General features: G+C 46.7%; 1 protein-coding gene across 18 annotated transcripts in view; it reads left to right on the top strand.

Moving 5' to 3' along the window:
• The window catches only part of DTNA (dystrobrevin alpha), a 658,854-nt gene that overhangs the window by 524,724 nt on the left and 115,232 nt on the right, over positions 1 to 18,898 (top strand). For all 18 annotated transcript variants that reach the window (XM_078687336.1, XM_078687334.1, XM_078687333.1 and 15 more), the window contains one exon: positions 11,828 to 11,987. In XM_078687336.1, the coding sequence (XP_078543462.1) occupies positions 11,828 to 11,987 (160 nt within the window). The remainder of the gene's footprint in view (positions 1 to 11,827; positions 11,988 to 18,898) is intronic.

Raw genomic sequence — 18,898 nt, 5'->3', positions numbered from 1 at the left:
AACGTAAAAAATAATAATGCATGCACTTGGCTTCATGTCTTCTGTGCATTTAGAACACCACGGCAAATCCCAGTTCATTTGCCATCACTTGACGTAAGCCTTCAGTTATCAGAAGTGAAATAATAAAGATGGTGGTGACCGTTTAAAACCGTTGACCTAACTGCCATTAAAGTTTGGGTATCCATTAGGATGTGGTTCTCTACCAGAAAAAGCTAAGAAGTTTAATGGTGGGAAAGCATTTATATTGGAGACAATAAGAAGCATACTTTAAAAACCACATCAGTTACCAGCTGTGTCAAGGGCCTGATACAATTGTTTACTAATTCTTCCATGATTTGCATGCTCTGGAACTGCTTAGGCCTTGCCATCTTTTTCAAATACCCTGTTTAACCACAAAGCGAAACACGTTTCCAGTTTTGTATACTATGCACTAGACACATTTTCTTCCTCCTTTTTAGATCATGCTTTGATTGCATAAACGATGACTTTCAGGCGTGAGGGCATGTCTTCCTTTGTTTATTCGAGGTCCAATTTCTAGGGCTTGCTGCACTTTTTTTGTATAATGAGTGTAAGTTTAGACTATTGTTAACAATACCTTTGTCTTTGTTGTACTCTGTGTACTCAAGGTATTTTGGTTTTGCTCCTCTTGCCACCTGTTTTCTCTTGTTTCATCCTTTCAAGATTGCCATAATCTTCTCTTTTTTAATGGCAGTTTTTGCAGGTGTTCTCCTATTTGCTTTTATTCCTAGTGGCCTTTCCTCCACTCAGTGCATCTCAGTCTCAGTCCTTAGTCTGATTTCCTTCCTAGGGGGTAGCCTTCCCAGTAAAGTCATATTGCTATTTGTGTTTACGCCATTAGCAGACCTACTTGTAGAAGAGCCTTGGAGGCAGCTGGAAATTAGGCACAATATGTCCTTAGGATGTCCATTGTACAGAGGTGGCCTCTGCACTCTTTGCAGTTTTTCTGTTTGTAGGAATGGGTGATTACCTCTCTTTATTCCCTCGCGTGCCGCTGAGGTAATCCACTTCTACTTAGCTAAAGTTCCAGTGTTTGAACACCCTTTGTGTCATCCCTTCTGCTTTCGATAACTGTATTTCCTCTTTGTTAGGACATATGAGCATATGCCTTTCACTCTCCTTTTCTTTGGGTGTTTGAGCACCAGGGATGACTGTCTCTTGAATGTCCGGTCTAAGTACTTGGATAATGTTCTTGTGGACATTTACCCAATCGATATGTGGTTGAAAATGGATGTGTAGGCAACTTTAGTGTTTACACCGGTTAGCCTAAGTAATCTCTTAATGCATTTCAGCTCCTTGAACTGAAGCATTGTTGATTTGCCTTATGCTAGCACCTAACACAATCCAGATTGTCTCCAAACACTAGTTGTGCCACCGATTTTATGTATCAAAATGTATTCCTCCTCCTCAAACTGGGGGTTTTGGATGAGAGTTCTTGCTACTATTTGCAGTGTACATTATCGTAATTTATTTTAGCACCTTCTCAACATTTCTTACGTCGGAAATTCAGTTCCTCCTCTTCCTTTAACACGGTCGTCTTCCTGTGGTGCTCGCGTATTTCTGCAGGTGTTGGAACAGCTGAACAGACTTTTTCTCCTTAATGCTAGACTGTCTTCTGGGCTCTTTTAGCCGCTCCACAAAAATCCGTTCCACAAGCTCATGATTATGAAAGTTGAAAAGTTTATTTTATTTATTTTCCTTTAAAAATATGTTGAGTGATAGTTCCATGCATCCTTTCAAATATACAAATTCATTTAAGAGCTCGTGAGTCTGAAGGAGTCTGCGAGGCCCTGCAGCATAGCAAGACGTATGCTCACAATTTGGCAGGTTCCAAAGGGACCACCGATTATGCAAGATTCTAGTATTCCAGAGAACCAAACTGCTTTCGGTAGGCCAGAGATGTGATAGGGACCCTTGGTAACCAGTGTTGAGTAATACTACTTAGGATTAAGCTTTTGTCTCTCTTTCTATTACTTTATTCTTCCAGGTGAGTCTGGCGATGAACCTGACTGAGCAGCAGCACCCTCAGCCTTTCGTGCAGGCATCTTGCCATCGACTGTTTTTCCTTCTTTGGTTGGGTAGCCTCTCTGCATTTTCAAAGTGGAAACTGTAGGCTGGACTGTTACTGGTAATATCTGTTCTGCTCATTATTTTGATGGATAGGGATCTGGAAACTAAGCTTGAAACGTAATGGTAGCTCACACCTAATCCAAAGGAGACACTCTGGTTTGACCAGATTTAAGCTTCGTCTGCAAAACCAAACGCCCTCTGTGGGCAGGTCTGGGCTCAGGATCTGGCAACCAGGGCTGAATATGCAACAAGGTAAAATACCGCCAGACAACTCCCCATCTTCCTCCGTCATCTCGATCTCTTCTCTTAGACACTATCCATACCCTTCTCAAGTTAAAGCCAAATACCTACACTCCATCTCCGTCCTTTATTAAGACTTCCTTCAAATATTACAAAATAGGCTATGTGCAATTGAGCGTGACTCGTAGTCTAGCTACAGGCTCACGTAAAGACCGCGGTATGGTCGATCCATGTCTTCATTGAGATCCTAGTCGTCTAACGGAATGTGTTTATCACACACAACTCAGGCTGACCATACATTGTCCATATGCACCACTGTGTGAAAGTGATAACCTGGACAGCTCCCTTTAAAACCTGAATTTTGGGCTCTTGACGACCACAATTCAGAATAGTCCAGCATGCAGTATTCTGATTTGTACGGTTTTGGATCCAAGTAAAGCCTGTTACTGTAATTTATATTTTATAGACATTTCTTCTGACAGGATGCAGTGCCATTTGATGGTGAGTGCTGTCCAATTACTGTAGTACCAGCCCCTGAAGACTGCACATTTTACCATTTCTGACACCTCTTTGGGTTCATCGACAGGTTTTCAGTATTGAACATGTAGATTTAATAAGGGCTGGAGCCGGGATCTGAAGGTGTGCGGATCGGCATGGGATTTGTACTATGTAGCTGTCTTTCAAATCACCTGGTTACTTCCTCTTCCCACTGAAAATGCAAATGAGGCAGGCAGGGACAGTGCCTCGTGCAGCCTTGGATGGAGTGGCACTAGATTGTTACCTGGCTATTGAGAGTCGATGGAGGCCTCAGAGTAACCTGTTGTAAACCAGAGAACAGACGCAAGCTAGCCCAGTTGCCGTGGTGGGCGAAATAGTGTGGTTGGGAAGTGCCAAACAAGCCGGAGAGGGTTGTCCACCTTCAAAACTGCTGGCTGCACCCCTACCCTCAAAACGGGGACAGCCTGATATCTGCGGGAAGGGGGAAGTGAAAGTGTGTGTAGTTTTTAATGCTCACAGAGAGGAGTTCATCAGACTGTTTAGCGGATTTGACAGTAATCTCTTAAGAACCTGGTAGATTATCCAAACAAAAGCTTCCAGCTGCACAGCGCTGCTCTTATAGTTACCCAAGGTCCTGCATGGCCAGCCCATGGAACTAAGCATTGGCAGATGTAACACCATTTATCACTCAAAAGTCAGCAACAAAAGCACCATTCTGTGGCATTTGTGATAGCACCAAAACCAGGCTCTGCCTCGTCAACATTATGTTTGGAACCTTGTGCCTCTGTGCACATTCAGGGGCTGCTTTTCTGATCTGACTTGCTGTTTGTTCATCTCAAACTATGGCTTGCCACACTGCTTGGCTTCTGGTTCCACTTTGGCATTTCTTGAGTCAACGGGGCGCAGGTTGAGGGTGACCAGTGCCTGCCAAGCCCATAATGTATCATCCGTTGACCTGTTATTAAGACAACATTCACGCTCCTGTAAATTACATTCAATAAAATCCTAATTTGAGGGATGACTTGGAAAACAGCTGGCCCGAAAAGTTGACCTGAAAAACACTGCTTTTAAAAACGTCAACTGTTTTTTCTACATGATGTGTTTGGTGTGCAAACATTGTGGTTCTAAGCAGCAAAAATGTAAAATAGTGATTTTAGTGACAGAGGGGAGGACAGATAATTATGCTAGGGTAACAAAAACCACAGAGTAAGCACAAAAAGATGGCTGTTAGCAGGACATGATTAGAAAACATAGAAGACACGAATTGCTGAGTGGTGGACAGCTAATGCCTGATAAGTAACTGGGGGAAAGAAAACCTATTTCCACTCATCTGTCGCTTCCACCAAAAAATAAAAGAATGAAATGTTGATATTCTATATGAAAGCACTGCGGAAAAGAGTAACAATGGGATTTGTATTTCGGCAGATGGGATCAGGTCCTAATTCTGTTGGCTGGCCACCTAGGCGGGCAGGAAGCCATACTCTGCTTCAGTTTGGTCTTTTGACAGGAAGGCGGGTCTTTTCTGTGTACAAATGTAGTAGCTACTCCATTTTTGGAAGTTTAAATATATCCACACGTTATACTATGGGATAAAATGAGTTTCATTTCAAAAGACAGAAGCCATGTATGAAGCGAGGTGCCAAGTGCCATCCTCCTGCCTTCCGGGTTTAAAACGGTAAGACGATGTTACATTTAAAGAGGGAGAAAATAAGGGAAACGTTTAAGGGGAAATATTTTTGAGGAACATAGGGGAGTCATACAAAAACAAGAAAAGAGAGGTCAGATCAAACACTTGATCAGTCTAAGCGTAAACTACACAGACCACAATTCAAGGAGTCAACATAAGATTAGATTCTCACATCCGATTTGGGTGATAAAGAAAAAATATATTTAATAAATGATCCCTGAGGCACAAAAATAAGGAGTATTACGTGTCTGTATTTATATGCCAAGGTTCAAGGTTGGTGAAATACAGAATATACTCAGTTCATTCCAGTCAACATGTTTCAGCCATAAGGGTGGTATATTACCGTGGCATTCATCAGGACTATACCCCGGCGGTATGGGCTCTCTAATCACCCACCCTAACCTGGGGACGTGAAAGTGAAAAGTAAAGAGTGAAAAAAGTGCATAAAAATTGTGGAAGAGTAAAAATACTCAATTCCAAAAATACTCCTTATTTTTGTGCCTCAGGGATCATTTATTAAATATATTTTTTCCGATACCCTTGCTTTAGGCACTTTTAATATTTCACTGTAAACAAGAGCACGCCCTCCACACACAAAAAACCTGCTCCGCAGTCTTTCTGGCGTCGTAGCACACCACAGAGGCATTCGGCCTCTGTCGGTGGGGCCCGATGATGAAGCATGACACTGACTAGGTCAGTGTGTGAGGGCTTTCTTTATCACCCAAATCGGATGTGAGAATCTAATCTTATGTTGACTCCTTGAATTGTGGTCTGTGTAGTTTACGCTTAGACTGATCAAGTGTTTGATCTGACCTCTCTTTTCTTGTTTTTGTATGACTAACCGGGGACTAAGAGAGTGCCTCATTCTCCCTACCTCTCCTATTGTTATTGAAAAGAACATAGGGGAGTGACAAATGACAAGACAAATGTCACATTTCCATAACCGGGCGAGTCTCGGCAGGGACGCTCAACATCCTGTGACTCTGGGCAAATCACTTAATCTCCCCGTGCCTAACAAAAATGAATGTGTCCTTCTGTAAGGAAACTGGTGCTACGTAAAGCGCTCTGATACCCGATGTCTCGTGTCTAGTTCACGCTATATAAAACTCTAACAAATAAAAATAAAAAAACAACAAGTAACCGATAAATACAGATTCGTCCGGTTGTGGTATTAACTTGTCATTCCGCGTTCTACTTCTGAGAATGGAGTACCAGCACGATATTGCATGTTTTTGTTTTATTTCGAGCTGCAGCACTCAGAATGTGCGGTATTTTAGTCTCAAAATCTACCCGATTTTACGTACAGGAATTGGTGCGCAGAAAAAGTGCGGTTTATCACACAAGTGGTAATTCCAAACCGGTCCCAAAATGCTAAAATCTTAATTTCCGCTGTCCTGGCAATGAAGCTCCGTGCGTGTGGCGGTCTGCGGTTGTTTTCTGCAGGAGGGAGTCTTTATTCTCCGTGTCCAGCACCTCGCAGAGTTCATTGCCAAGGCATCTAAAGGCAATAGGATACTATAATTGCCGTAAACACTTCCGTTAAACAACTGCATTCAATTCTTTTTTCTAATTACTTAAATGATTAAAAAAAAAACACTTATGAAAGTGCTATAATATGGCCAGTTGTGCTCTTCCCACTGGCACGTTTTTATTTAGCTGCAGATTTAAAATAATCATGATGATCCGGTAGAGGGCGCCGCATCCTCACATTTGGCAACAGCGCGCAGCACATAGCTAAATCACAGATAGGCGGAATTGAAATCTTTTAAGCCCTTTCACTGTGAAAGAAAAGGAATTTAAAAATCTGTCAATCAGGGTAAGCGGAACATATACTGTTAACAAAAATAGATGCCGGGGGCCAGCTGTTATTCGCGAGCACCCAGAATGATACATGTTCCGTGCAGACGTTTCTGTTGCAGCAGAGTCGTGCGTGGCAGCGGATTGTCACAGGGTGGCATACATCAGCTGCAACCGGTATGTGACAGCCACAGCACTAAATCACCCCAGCAGTGGGCCCGGAGACTGGAGCCGGAGTTATGGCCTTTCCGGAGGCTGACAAGACCATCCATCTTACTTAAAATAAATGATACTTTTGTGTGAGCTTTGTTAGCCCTTAAATCTCCTCCCTACGTGTCTCTTACGGAGCCCGTGTTGGCAGGGTGGAAGAAGGGGGGAAATGAAGCGCCTGAAAGCGCACAATGAACCCTGAGAAAAGCATGACGCTGTGCCTCTGAGTGGAGCGCCGCCGTGTGAGCCGCTAACAGCATGGTGTTTTACAGTGTGTTTAGTCACATTAAACAAGTTAACTGAAAGCAGCTGAACGCAGAAGAAGAATTTAAATTGAAAGCATCTCGGCCACAGGCCTCCCAGCAGTGCATGCATCTGTGCTCTTGCCAGCATAGCTAATTGAGTGGAATTACTTGCTGTGGCCTTCCGGTGTGCATCCCTTGACAACCCAATCACAAAGCCGTGTGTTCTTCATAAACATCAGATGCTAATAGACACCTTGTGTGCGTGTGTGTGTTTGGAATTCCCGCCCTTGTAGACTGCATGCCTGTACTGAAATCACCAACCAGCTTTACAAAATAACATGTTCCAGCGTTGGCAGGGCAGTTTGTTTTGCCACAAGAACCGAATGGCATCATGTTTTGCTAATAATAAGACCCCAGTGATGCAAACAACTACCATGGGGCTTTTGTTCAAGGTTCAGTGTAACCTTTGTTCTACACATACAACGAGGTGTGGGGGCCTGTTTACATTGCCAAAATAGATTTTTGTCAGGTAGCTTTCAGGATATCTTCATTCCTGTCCAGCACCCCTATATGCTGCTACCTAACGCCAACCTCCAAAGCACTCTGCCTGTAGGTTCCCTTTACACAAGCAACCCTGGTTACCCCTATCTGATTCTGCACACCCTAGCAGAGCTGCTTGTGTGCCTGAAGCAGTCAAGGTGCTTACCTCGGATGCTGGTACCCACGAACCACCACCAGACGATGCTGGCGAAGCCAGAGAAGCTGTGCAGAATCTACGTGCCAATGCCCCTAGTTCACACGAGAGAATCCTAATGTTTTTGTAAACCAAAAAAAGACTCTATTTCAGCTTTCCTGCACTAAGAAATCCTCCAACAAGTTAATGGGGAAATTAATTCCACCCTTTTTTACTTTAAATTTCCCTTTTCTCAGTAGTTCTGTCCCATCTTAGCTGCTAGGACAGGGACAGGCAGGCAGATAAGTCAGCACTGAAAGCAGATTTACCAGTCTAGCCTGTGAGTTAAGAGGACCATTGGTGTCCATCAGCAGCTGATCACTAGCATTCAGCAGCGGCAAAAGACAAGTCATGGTCATAAGATTGGGGCACCCGCTGCAGCAAGCATCTAGTCCGTTTCATCCTGTGCATCACTTGCCATTTCTAAGATGTCACTAAACATGGACCTGTCCGTAGCCCATGCAATGCCCAGCAACAAGAGTTTTACCCATATCTCCATCCTTCCGCACGCTGATTGCTAGCCTGTGACTAGGTTACCAGCATGGCAAGCTCCAGGTTTCTGTCCACAGTCTGTGGCCATCTGTAGAGCCACCCTCCAGGTGATGCCGCTGTATGTGACTGTCGACGGATGGAACAGAGTCTGTCATTCCAATGCTGGACCTTGAACCATGGAATACTTTTGGTGGGGGGAGCATTATTTGGGAGGCATGCTGGCGCCTCGATAAAAGATGGATGACTAATAACCACTGGCCTGACCCCTGCCTTGGTATATGGGACAGAAGATAAGACGTTGTGGAAACTGAGGCAATGGTTGTTCTGCTAAGATCCGACCTGTTCAAGAAGAGGAAAATACTCAACAACACAATAAGAGGGAAAGAGACCCTTTTTTGGCAAATGCAAGCCGTTAAGAACCACACACCCCTGGCTGCGCTCTTACAAACACCTCCGGCTTTGAAGACACATGGATCCTCAAGGAGAGGAAAAATAACCAGAAGTATTGGTGGACGCTCCACTTCCTGTACCCGGAACTCTTCTACCCGGACCAAGGGCCACCGGTGAGTACTGCCTTCATCAGTTAGTTTAGGATTGTTGAAACAGTACAACTAACACATGCATTGCTACTAATGAAAGATGAGGACAACCAGTCTCATGTAGTCTGCAGAGAAGTGGGACGAATTTATTATACTTGTAATTCATTGAAAATGACTCTCCTAAGCGGTAGTTCAGAGTGGACGCCAGATCTTACTGAAGGAAGGGGATAGGATCATTTACTTCCAGCCTAAGGGCAAAACATGCATTAAAACATTGACAGATCAGATCATGGGAAATCCGGCATTTACATGTAAGAATTGTTATGCCCAGCTACATAAAAAAATATAACGTTTAAGGGTTCGAAAATGGCCATTTTATCAGTCCTTGGAGATACCAACCAAGTTTTTGCATATAAAGAAGAGTTTTGAAATTCATGAGACCTGAAATCTATGAATACCGTTTGCTACTGTGTCTGATTTAGTCTATGAGTTTGTAGGGTCTGAATGAATGGTCTGTGAGTAAAAGAGACCACATTCGGCACCAGCTCACACTTCAATCAGAGTGGAATTCTGCAACAGAGGGCGCTAACCTTAGCCACATTATTGTGGATTTCAGGTGAGTCTTGGTAGTGAGCACTCACATAAATGTGGAACTGTATATCCTGAGACACATAGTGGTCCTGCACTGCCATGACCTATGTGACATGCAGTCATCAACCCTTACTCGAGGTTACCCACATTTGCTGTCTAGAATAGTTTCCATCAGTTCACGGTCCATAAAGACATTGGCTACTACTCTTAAAAGTCGTGTCAAAGTTCCACATTCATACCAAACTACCACCATCCAGCTTAAACTCCTCTGCGAACGAACCTTTGCCACAATTATTTTATATTATAAAACACCCCCCAAACGCTGCCTTTATCCTACTCTCTGTGGGTCTACAGGCATGTTTTGATCCTGATCTCACAGGCATTTCCTCCTGTGGAACATCTCTTACCTTTTCAAAGGTTTTAGATACTTGTTGAACTAAAGACCACTCCAAAAGGATGAGAAGAGAAGCGAGCTACTCAGAATAAACAAGAGGATTGTTTTCTGTTGGGAACCAGTAATGGATGTCATTTCTGAAGGTGGCCGATCAACTCTGAGTTTCAACCATGCATGTTATTACTATTAGTGTCTAAAACTCTATTTAGAGAGCTGTGGCGTGATCGAGCATCATGCTATGTTTGAAGATGATGCTCTTCTGTTCATCAACTGCACCCACAAACATGATAAAATCTCCGAGTGCTAGTCTCCAAACATTACTTTGAAACACCAGACCACGTCAGCCAGCAAAGGGGTGCAAAGTGTTGTGGCCGATAACATTTACATGAGGATTGCTGCTGACGTCACGATTGTTGAAGTATTCAGTGGTGGACACTACCCCATCATCCTCTATACCAAACACCTTGGCCCCAGTGTTCGTCCTGCATTACAAAGGTGGCATTCATTGTTTGACACTGCAGAATGTTGAGACTGGCAGGCCTTTAATCTTGTGCTTAGCTGGCCATTGGGCATTTGCCGCTGTTCATTGTCGATCAACCATTCGTCATTTAAAAGTGGGCTAGGTCTGTGGTTAAAAGTTAATCCTGAGGTCATCAATTTCGGCTAATGCAACTACCTAAGTTATCTTTATTATGACTTGCTTAATGCGACCTTTTCTTTGTCCCTTCTATATTTCTTTCTAGATGTATTTAGTGATCTGTGAGAGTTATCTCTAAAGCGCTTTGGAAATTGGTATTTTCAGGTGAAATAAACGACTGAAGGCGTGAAGCGGGATCTAGAAAGGCCTCTGTGAGGAAGTGTGGACGTTAATGTCTTGGGGAAAGGCCGGAAGTGTAAACAGCTTCTCTATTCAATAAACCAATAGAGATTGAATGGCTGGACAATGTGTGTGCACACAAACTTCCAGAAGGCTATAGGTGGCCCTGTCCATTCTTTGATTGCCCTCTTACAGTTACCAGAATAATAATCAGGTTTGCATTATCTGGACACCTTGAAACAGATGTAAATATTCATAACTCCAAATTTCACATATTCTTTACATGTATTGCATTTCTTGTTTTTCAAATTTATGATTTCCCCAAAATTACAACATTAAAAAGATGACCCCTATGCTTTAACCTAGATGTTTCACATTGTATTGTTCTTCCCCAGGGTTTCTTTATGCAATTCAAGAGTTCATGTATGGACATATTACAAAGAACTGTATATACTCAATCTTTGATTTCCCTGAATCCAATCAAGAAGTTCCCCATGATACAGCCGAGTTTCACGCCTGTTAACAGCTTCTTATATAGATATCATAAATCTGGACACCAAGAAATTCAAACATGTAGAGAACAAGTGACATTTGGAGTTATGCCTACATTTTTTCATGTTGTCTCATCTAAAGGTAACTTGATTTGTGATGCACAAGCATTCCTGAGGGAAAAAGAGCAACATATCGAGAGCACCTCAGCCCCGGGCCTAAATTCCCATTTTTCCCTAAAAAATCATCTGGTGTACCCGATTATTGATATTCATGACAATCCTGCTTGAGTATGTAGTTTGGAAAACATTCTGACCTTGTCATTCATGCAGGGCTCTGTTACTTCTGTCTGTGATCAGCTTGTTTTTTATATTGTGCTCCAGAAATCTTATAGTATAACCAGAAATTACAATGGTTAAAAAAATCAAATGTTTGAAGTTGTCTACGCCGGCAGAGCCTCACTTTGAACCACCTTTCACCTATAACAGTTCAACATATTGGTAGCACATTGGTGATAATTTCTTATGATTAGAGTGGACTAAATGTTGACCTCGGTGATGGTGATGTGTTTTCCTGATGGACGCACAAGCATGGTCGTCGTTTACCCACACATAGATGAACACGCCTGGACAAATAGTTTTTCACGTTAATATCACCTTATCGCGATCCACCAGCGTGTGTTCCTTGGTTCATGCATTGATATAAAGTTTAGCAGATTTATTCCCAAAATGTTAATACCCAGGTTTAGATTTACCTCACAAATATAGACTGCTTCATTCAGAAAACTCCCTAAATCCTGCTTATTTTTTGCCACATCCTAGGCAGTAAAGTTTCAGTCATCTCCTAGTTACAGTGGCATCATGTCCTTGAAATGTCAATTGTTACTCTGCACATGTAAGGGGAAGCAGCCATGGTTGCCTTGAGCAGAGATGCATGCAAGCGAGCATTATTTTGTTGTTGGCCAACCTACCTACCTACCTACCTAACCCTTTCTGCTTGTTTTCCAGACTCAGGGGGCGGGCTCCCCTCGCTCCTCGCCCAGTCACACCATTAGCCGGCCCATCCCCATGCCCATCCGGTCTGCGTCCTCCTGCTCCACCCCAACCCACACGCCGCAGGACTCGCTGACGGGGGTTGGGGGAGATGTGCAGGAAGCATTCGCACAAAGTAAGTGTGTGAGTTAACGGTAGGAAGTCAAGTGTCTTATGGCATTAATGTGACAATCATGGCTCGAGTATTAATGTGTATTTGGAAGGTTCAAGGAAGAAGGAACAGAAACGTGTTTACAATTATGCAGCATAATTCGGGGTGCACTCAGAGCAGGACAGGTGAAATCATGTGACACATGTATATTAAAACAATGCCTACTGTACCAGCTGGCCCTCACGCATCTAAATATAAATGTAGTTTAAATCAATGTAAAAAGTTGTAATTCAAGTGACGTACTCTGTCTGAGACAAGGGAAATGAAAGCCAGCATGGGTTGGGGCAACCCTTGGGTCCTCCTAGTGCCACGAGTAGGCCAATGAAACTCTTCCTGCAGTGCCCATCAAGATATGTCCTATTGTACACAAACGTGTGTTGTAATTGGTCAACTGCTGTCCTAAGGCCAAGGCCTGGAACACTGCCTACAGTATGGCAGAAGTGACTGATCCGATATTTTTATTACAGCTAGTCATACCCACTGTATTTTAAACAGGTCTAAAATGTTTTAGGGAAACGGGCGCCTGAGGGTCATTACCACACATCTCCACCAGCAGCAAAAGGCAGCGGGTGATACCTGTGACTTTTCCAGAAATGAATGGGAGGTCTGCGGTTTTACCATCGCATCTGCCTGTAACCTCTGGAAATGTAAGATGAAATCATCCTGATTACCCTAGTGCTACTAAATGGATGCTAAGGCAAGGGAAAGAGAGGAGTGTTTTTTTGCTCCCTTGCTGTCAGCATTAGTCCCATGTTGTCCTCAATCAGCTTCTTACATTTTGGAGTGGGACACGCACGTCGAGAGCACAGAAGTGTCTGAATCAGAAATAATGCTTCAGAAGCTCCTCTCCAAGGACAGTTTAACTGGTTTTAGGTGCAGAAAGCCCCTGCTCGCTCCATACTATCAAATGTGCAGTGCTGGCATTTGCTTGCTAAATGCCAGAGATTGCAGATGTTTCTGAGTGGACTGTGGTGAAACCATATCTAGAAACCATGACCGAAAACTATGGAGTATGCATGTGTATGTATATATACATATTTATTTACATGCTCCCATCGTAGGTCCCGACAGGAGCCAGCCTTTTATTATTAAGTGGGTGCCCACCTGGGGCACCAACGTCTCCATTTTGTTGTGGACCGCCAGGGGAGCCCCAGGGTCGTCAATGCCCCAGCCGTCTCTTCAGGCGGGAGCCGGCCACTTACAATAGTTGGTGGGTGCCTAGCTGAGGCAGCCACAATGTGTGCTTTAAGGGGAGTTGCGCGGGGGGAGGGGGGGGCCGTAGGGCCCCTGGTGCCCCAGCTCGCTTTTCAACCAGGCACCATGCTGCATCCGAGCCCACCCAGACGGAAGAAGCATTTCTCTCTGCTCTTGCCCGGCAGGAGCAAACCACTGTTCCCTGCCTCGGAGAGAGCAGGCAGGGTATGCCCACATAGTGCCCACACCGTCATTCGCTCCCACCCAACTTCATGCACATCTAGCCCCAATAAATGATACACTGGACACGTATTTATGGGTAAGAACTGCTGCAGGTTTATTTTCATACAACAAGCGTATGACGTTTTGGTGGGTTATCTTACGGGCGATCCAAGGCAGGCAGCCCCTCGCTGTCCCGCCTGCCTAACGAGCCAGCCAACACGTTGAGTCGATGCCCGGACGGTGCAGCACCTTGTCGATCTTATCTTCTACTCCCACCCCCCTTTCAGGGCGGAGTGTATGGCACACCCCCTGTCGGTTCAGGCCCCCCGACCGCCCGAAGGACTAACGGGGCACCGGCGCGGTTTCCCAGAACCTCCTGCGGCTCCGGGTCCTTGGCCCAGGCACCCTTACTGTGCCAGGCAGAGGTACCCTTACTGTACCAGTCTGCCACAGAGGTACCCTTACTGTACCCGTCTGCCTCCAGATCGCCCTGTAACTCCGCAAAAGACAATGTTAAAACATTCCATCACTTCGCGCCACCTGTCGAGCCGCTGGGTAAGAGGATAGGGTGGGTGCATCGCTCAGGCGGGCGGACAGCCGAAAAAGAGGCAGAGCCAGGGGCAGCCGGGGCTTAAGAATCAGGCACGCCCCCCCCCCAACAGGTAAGCCCTCCCCTGGCCGCGTGACATGGCGACCGCGGGGAGGGGAAGGGAGCCCTGCATGCCTCCCCTCCACGCCCCCGGGTAACGGGCGGGGAGCTGCGACGAATGGCCACTAGGAAGCTGCCCTGCCAATGTCCCCCTGCGTGGGACGTGGGCAGCAGCATAGTGCCCACACCGTCATTCGCTCCCACCCAACTTCATGCACGTCTAGCCCCAATAAATGATACACTGGACACGTATTTATGGGTAAGAACTGCTGCAGGTTTATTTTCATACAACAAGCGTATGACATTTTGGTGGGTCATTTTACGGGCGATCCAAGGCAGGCAGCCCCTCGCTGTCCCGCCTGCCTAACGAGCCAGCCAGCACGGTGAGTCGATGCTCGGACCGTGCAGCACCTTGTCGATCTTATCTTATACTCCCGCCCCCCCTTTCAGGGCGGAGCGGTATGGCACACCCCCGGTCGGTTCAGGCCCCCCGACCACCCGAAGGACTAACGGGGCGCCGTCGCGGTTTCCCGGAACCTCCTCCGGGTCCTTGGCCCAGGCACCCTTACCGTGCCAGGCAGAGGTACCCTTACTGTACCCGTCTGCCTCCAGATCGCCCTGTAACTCCGCCACAGCTCTGGAGGAGGCCACCGTCGATGACAGAGCCCCCCAACCTAGTTAGTTACTGACATCCTGCAGCTGCTAGTGCCTCTTGCACGTCCAATAGGAACATATCCATTCCTAATTTTGACAAGTGCACCCCGTCTTTATCATAGTACCCTTCCGTTTTTTCTTGTATTAATGCGTGCCTAATGAAACCAAGGCCTCTCCTGTCCATGAACTTTTGCATGGACCTGTTGACCCTCCTGCGGGAATGCTCTACTGCTAGAGGGGATCTCGCCCCCTTCCATTCTCTGCGAGGAACAATCTTGGACCACCATAACTCACACGCTCCCATCCTGTTGCTTATTGCCACAATGTCCTTCTGCATGACCTGAATCAGTGCCCTCCTCCCTTTGGTGACCAAGTCGTTCCCCCCCAGGTGGATAATGAGGACATTGGGTGGGGCCCCCCCTAATGCGAGGCGTTGTTCTAGCTTGGGCCTCACGTTGCTCCAAAAAGGCCGGCGTGAAGCTTTCGCACCGCATGGAGGCGGGGGGGGGCGAGGGGGCGAAAGGTAGGACGCGCCGGTAGCCGCCACGACGACAATCAGGCCTCACTGTCCGGACACCGACATAAGGGGGGGGGCGAATACTAAAAAGGCCGGCGTACAACTTTCTCACCACCTGGTCAACGTAGTTGAGGCCCCCGCGAGATCGGATTCGCAACCCCTCGTTTAGCGCGACCACTGCTCAAATTTTTGGTCACGTAGGCGGCTTTCGGGTAACACCAGAGCCACAGTGTAATTAAATTCTTGCGCTTAACAAAGGAGTAGGAGCAACAAATGGAGGGGCGGGGGCATCTGGTGCTCTGCCGCATCGGCAGCTGAAAAGCACGTGGCGGGCCGCTGATCGAGGAGCATCGTACGACCCGGTCCGCCGCTGGTGGGGAGGTATTTAGGTGTTGTAGGACCTGATACAGGCTCACTGGTCCCAACTGCCAACCCATACCCGTGGCGGTAGGTTTTACCCTCCACCACCGCCCCGACCCCACGGTCCGCTAAGCCCGAGTCAACTCGCACACAATGTCTAGCTCGGCCACCTCTTTCCCCCCCCAACCCCCCCTCCCGTGGTATCCTACCACAGGGCCCCTGTGCAACCTGGTCATGCCCAGGGACGGGGCCAGGGCGGAGGCAAGAGAGTAGCACATACCTCAAAGCCGAAGACGACGACGGCACGACGACACGAAGCTGGTGCAGCGCTCAGGCGGGCGGACAGCCGAAAAAGAGGCAGAGCCAGGGGCAGCCGGGGCTTAAGTATCAGGCACGCCCCCCCCAACAGGTAAGCCCTCCCCTGGCCGCGTGACATGGCGAGCGCGGGGAGGGGCAGGGAGCCCTGCATGCCTCCCCTCCACGCCCCCGGGTAACGGGCGGGGAGCTGCGACGAATGGCCACTAGGAAGCTGCCCTGCCAATGTTCCCCTGCGTGGGACGCGGGCAGCGGCATTCTTGCAAACAGGGAATAGCAGTATCCCGGGTCCTGGGTTCTCGAGACACTGCAAACATGCCCCGGGGCATGGGGTCTCCAGAGCCAGTCTATGAGGAGGGGAGCCTCATGCACACATCCATCCTTAAAAACACACTGGGCCCTTCAGATGAGTTCCCCGTGGCCTCTTCGATGCTTCTGGAAATGTGGCTGTCCCCACCCTCCTCACATTAAATGATTCGGCTCTGGGGAAGGGGGTGCTTGGGACCCTAACTCAGCTCAGGGAGTGAGGGGACACATGTCCCCCTTCCCTCAAAAAATAATTCAGTCTGGGGATCGGATCCCGGGGGCCTTAAAAGGCTCAGAAAGGAGGGGTGCACGCCACCTCCTCTATTCAATAAACTGTGCCGCCCCCTCAGGCCTTGGCCCTCGGGGTGGGGGGTGGGGGGAGATCTCAAAAGCGCAGGAACTCACACTTGTATTTTATTTTAGAGTGCATCTTCATCTTCTGTGAATTTGCGACCACATTTTTTTAAAGTTATGTTTTGGGCCTAGGGGCATCCCTCTAGGACAACCTCCCCCCAGGCATTAGGGGCAGGGTGTCCCTATCCTGCACCCCCCATGTTTTTTTGCCTTTACGCCTTTTTCTTAGGACAGGGGACTGAGTTCCCAACTCCTAAGATGGCTGCTGCCACATCTTTGTTGATATGGTGGCAGCCAATCCCATCAAATCCTTTGATCTTTTGGATTTGTGGATCCTCCGCAACCTGATATATATTCAAATATTTTTTACTCTTAATTTCATCCAAACTACTGAATGGATTTACACCAAATCACGTAAAGCATGCTTTCTGAACCAAGATCCAGCTTTCCGCCAAATTTGGTGTAATTCCGTTTAGCAGTTTTTGAGGTTCAAAAGCATTTGTATATCTGGATGGTTGATTATGCAGGACTCTTGCTAGAGTTCTGCAAGCCCAACTTCAAACAATAGAGTGTTCGGATTTGTTTGGGCACTACCATCCAGCAGGAGCTGCAACATTGCTCATGCTGGGTGGTAGCACACAGTTTTACCCTGCCCGGGAATGGGATGGGTGCATGCAAGGAAGCCAGCGGAGCCACGGGGACCCAGTGGGAATCTGCACAGCCCCCAATGGTCTGTGTTGTGGGTACCCAGGTGGGCACCGATACACCTACCCAAGGCCCCATAAGATGGAGTTTCCGGGACCAGCGTTGGTTCAGAACAGGGGCTGTGTGCTCCCCTCCCCATAAAATAAAGAAAATGGCCTGGGGGTGGGATCCCCGGGTCCTGTAAAGGCTTGAGCCAGGGGGGCCGCGTGATGCCCTCCCCATAAATAAGAGCTCCATGGGATGGGGTCCCCTGGGCCTGTAAAGGCTCAAGGAAGAGAGTCCACCCGCCACACTCCCATAAAAACGAATACGGCCTGAGGGATGGATTTAATCAGGGCCTATAAAGGCTTGGGGAAGAGGGCCATAAGGCCGCCACAGAAAAAATATGTATTGCCAAGAGGGATTGTATTCCAGGGGCCTATAAAAGATCGGAGAGGGGGAACGCACGCCCCCCGCCCCTGAAAAAAAAATTGCTGGCTCCAGCCGGCACCCAAGATGGGTGGTGGCAGGAGAGCTGACAGAGCCTCATACTGGCCATGGGGCACAAGGACACCCAAAATATATTAACAAAAAAAAGAATAGTAAATGAGCTGCAGGAACTGCTCATTTAATATTCACTGCACCTTACAAGGAGTATCCCATAATGCCCTTGGGCATTTAAACAATATATGTTCATGCTGCAATGCCCCTAGGAGAGCCAGGGGCACCCCCACATTTGTTTATGTTGTAAAGGGAGATACAGAGAGTTCAGCAGCACCCCACAAACATTAAAAGAAATAGTAAGTCTCACAGGTTTTGAATCCAAGTCTTCAGGAGAGCTTACCATATGTTTTCAAAGGACTCCTATCTGGAGCTCTATGTTCTTTTGTTGGAGCGCATAGCCCCCCGGTGGTCGGTTCTATGGCTGTACTTTGTAGTGGGAAAAATGGTAAAAACATACTCAGGCACATTGATGTTTTTTTTTAATAAAGCTTTATTACTTTTATTTTAATATCACTTTTATTAAGCATTGAGCTATTGCATTTCATTATTATTATTGGTCAATTTCTGACAAAGATAATGCATGTGTTTTATATATGTTGATATTCTGACCCCTTCTTTAAGCAGTAGGCCCACTTTTTATATTTTGGTATTCTGACCCTTCGACATTATCAGTATCTCTATGTTTCTTAAATAAATAACTTAAATACCAGTCCTTCTTTTGGTGCGCGTCTCAAGAAGAACCCCTCTTTGAGGCCTGGGGATGCCCCGAGAAATTTTTGAAAATATGGGGCAAGTGGTTGAATCTTCTGTCCTGAGATGTGTGCATGTCCTTCCTTTTGTATCACTATAATGGTTTTTAAACGACATGGCTACCTTGCAATTCTTCACTTATGATTGGGACTCTTGCTGTGTGCCGGGGAAAGACTCTGACCTACTGTGTAACCGTATGCTGTCTTAAATTTTTTTTTTTTTCAAATGCCAATAAAGTTGATTATCAAAAAAAATAACAGTCCTTCTATTCAGCCATGTGTGCCAGCTGGAATTTGTGCACCGGGTCCTCCGCCCAACCCCCTGCTATGCTTGTGCGCATTGGGGGGATTGAGCACCAGTGGGGGT

This window comes from Lissotriton helveticus, chromosome 4_1 (assembly GCF_964261635.1).
Source record: "Lissotriton helveticus chromosome 4_1, aLisHel1.1, whole genome shotgun sequence".
Classification (NCBI taxonomy): Eukaryota; Metazoa; Chordata; class Amphibia; order Caudata; family Salamandridae; genus Lissotriton; species Lissotriton helveticus.
This window is presented reverse-complemented; position numbering and strand designations above follow the sequence as displayed.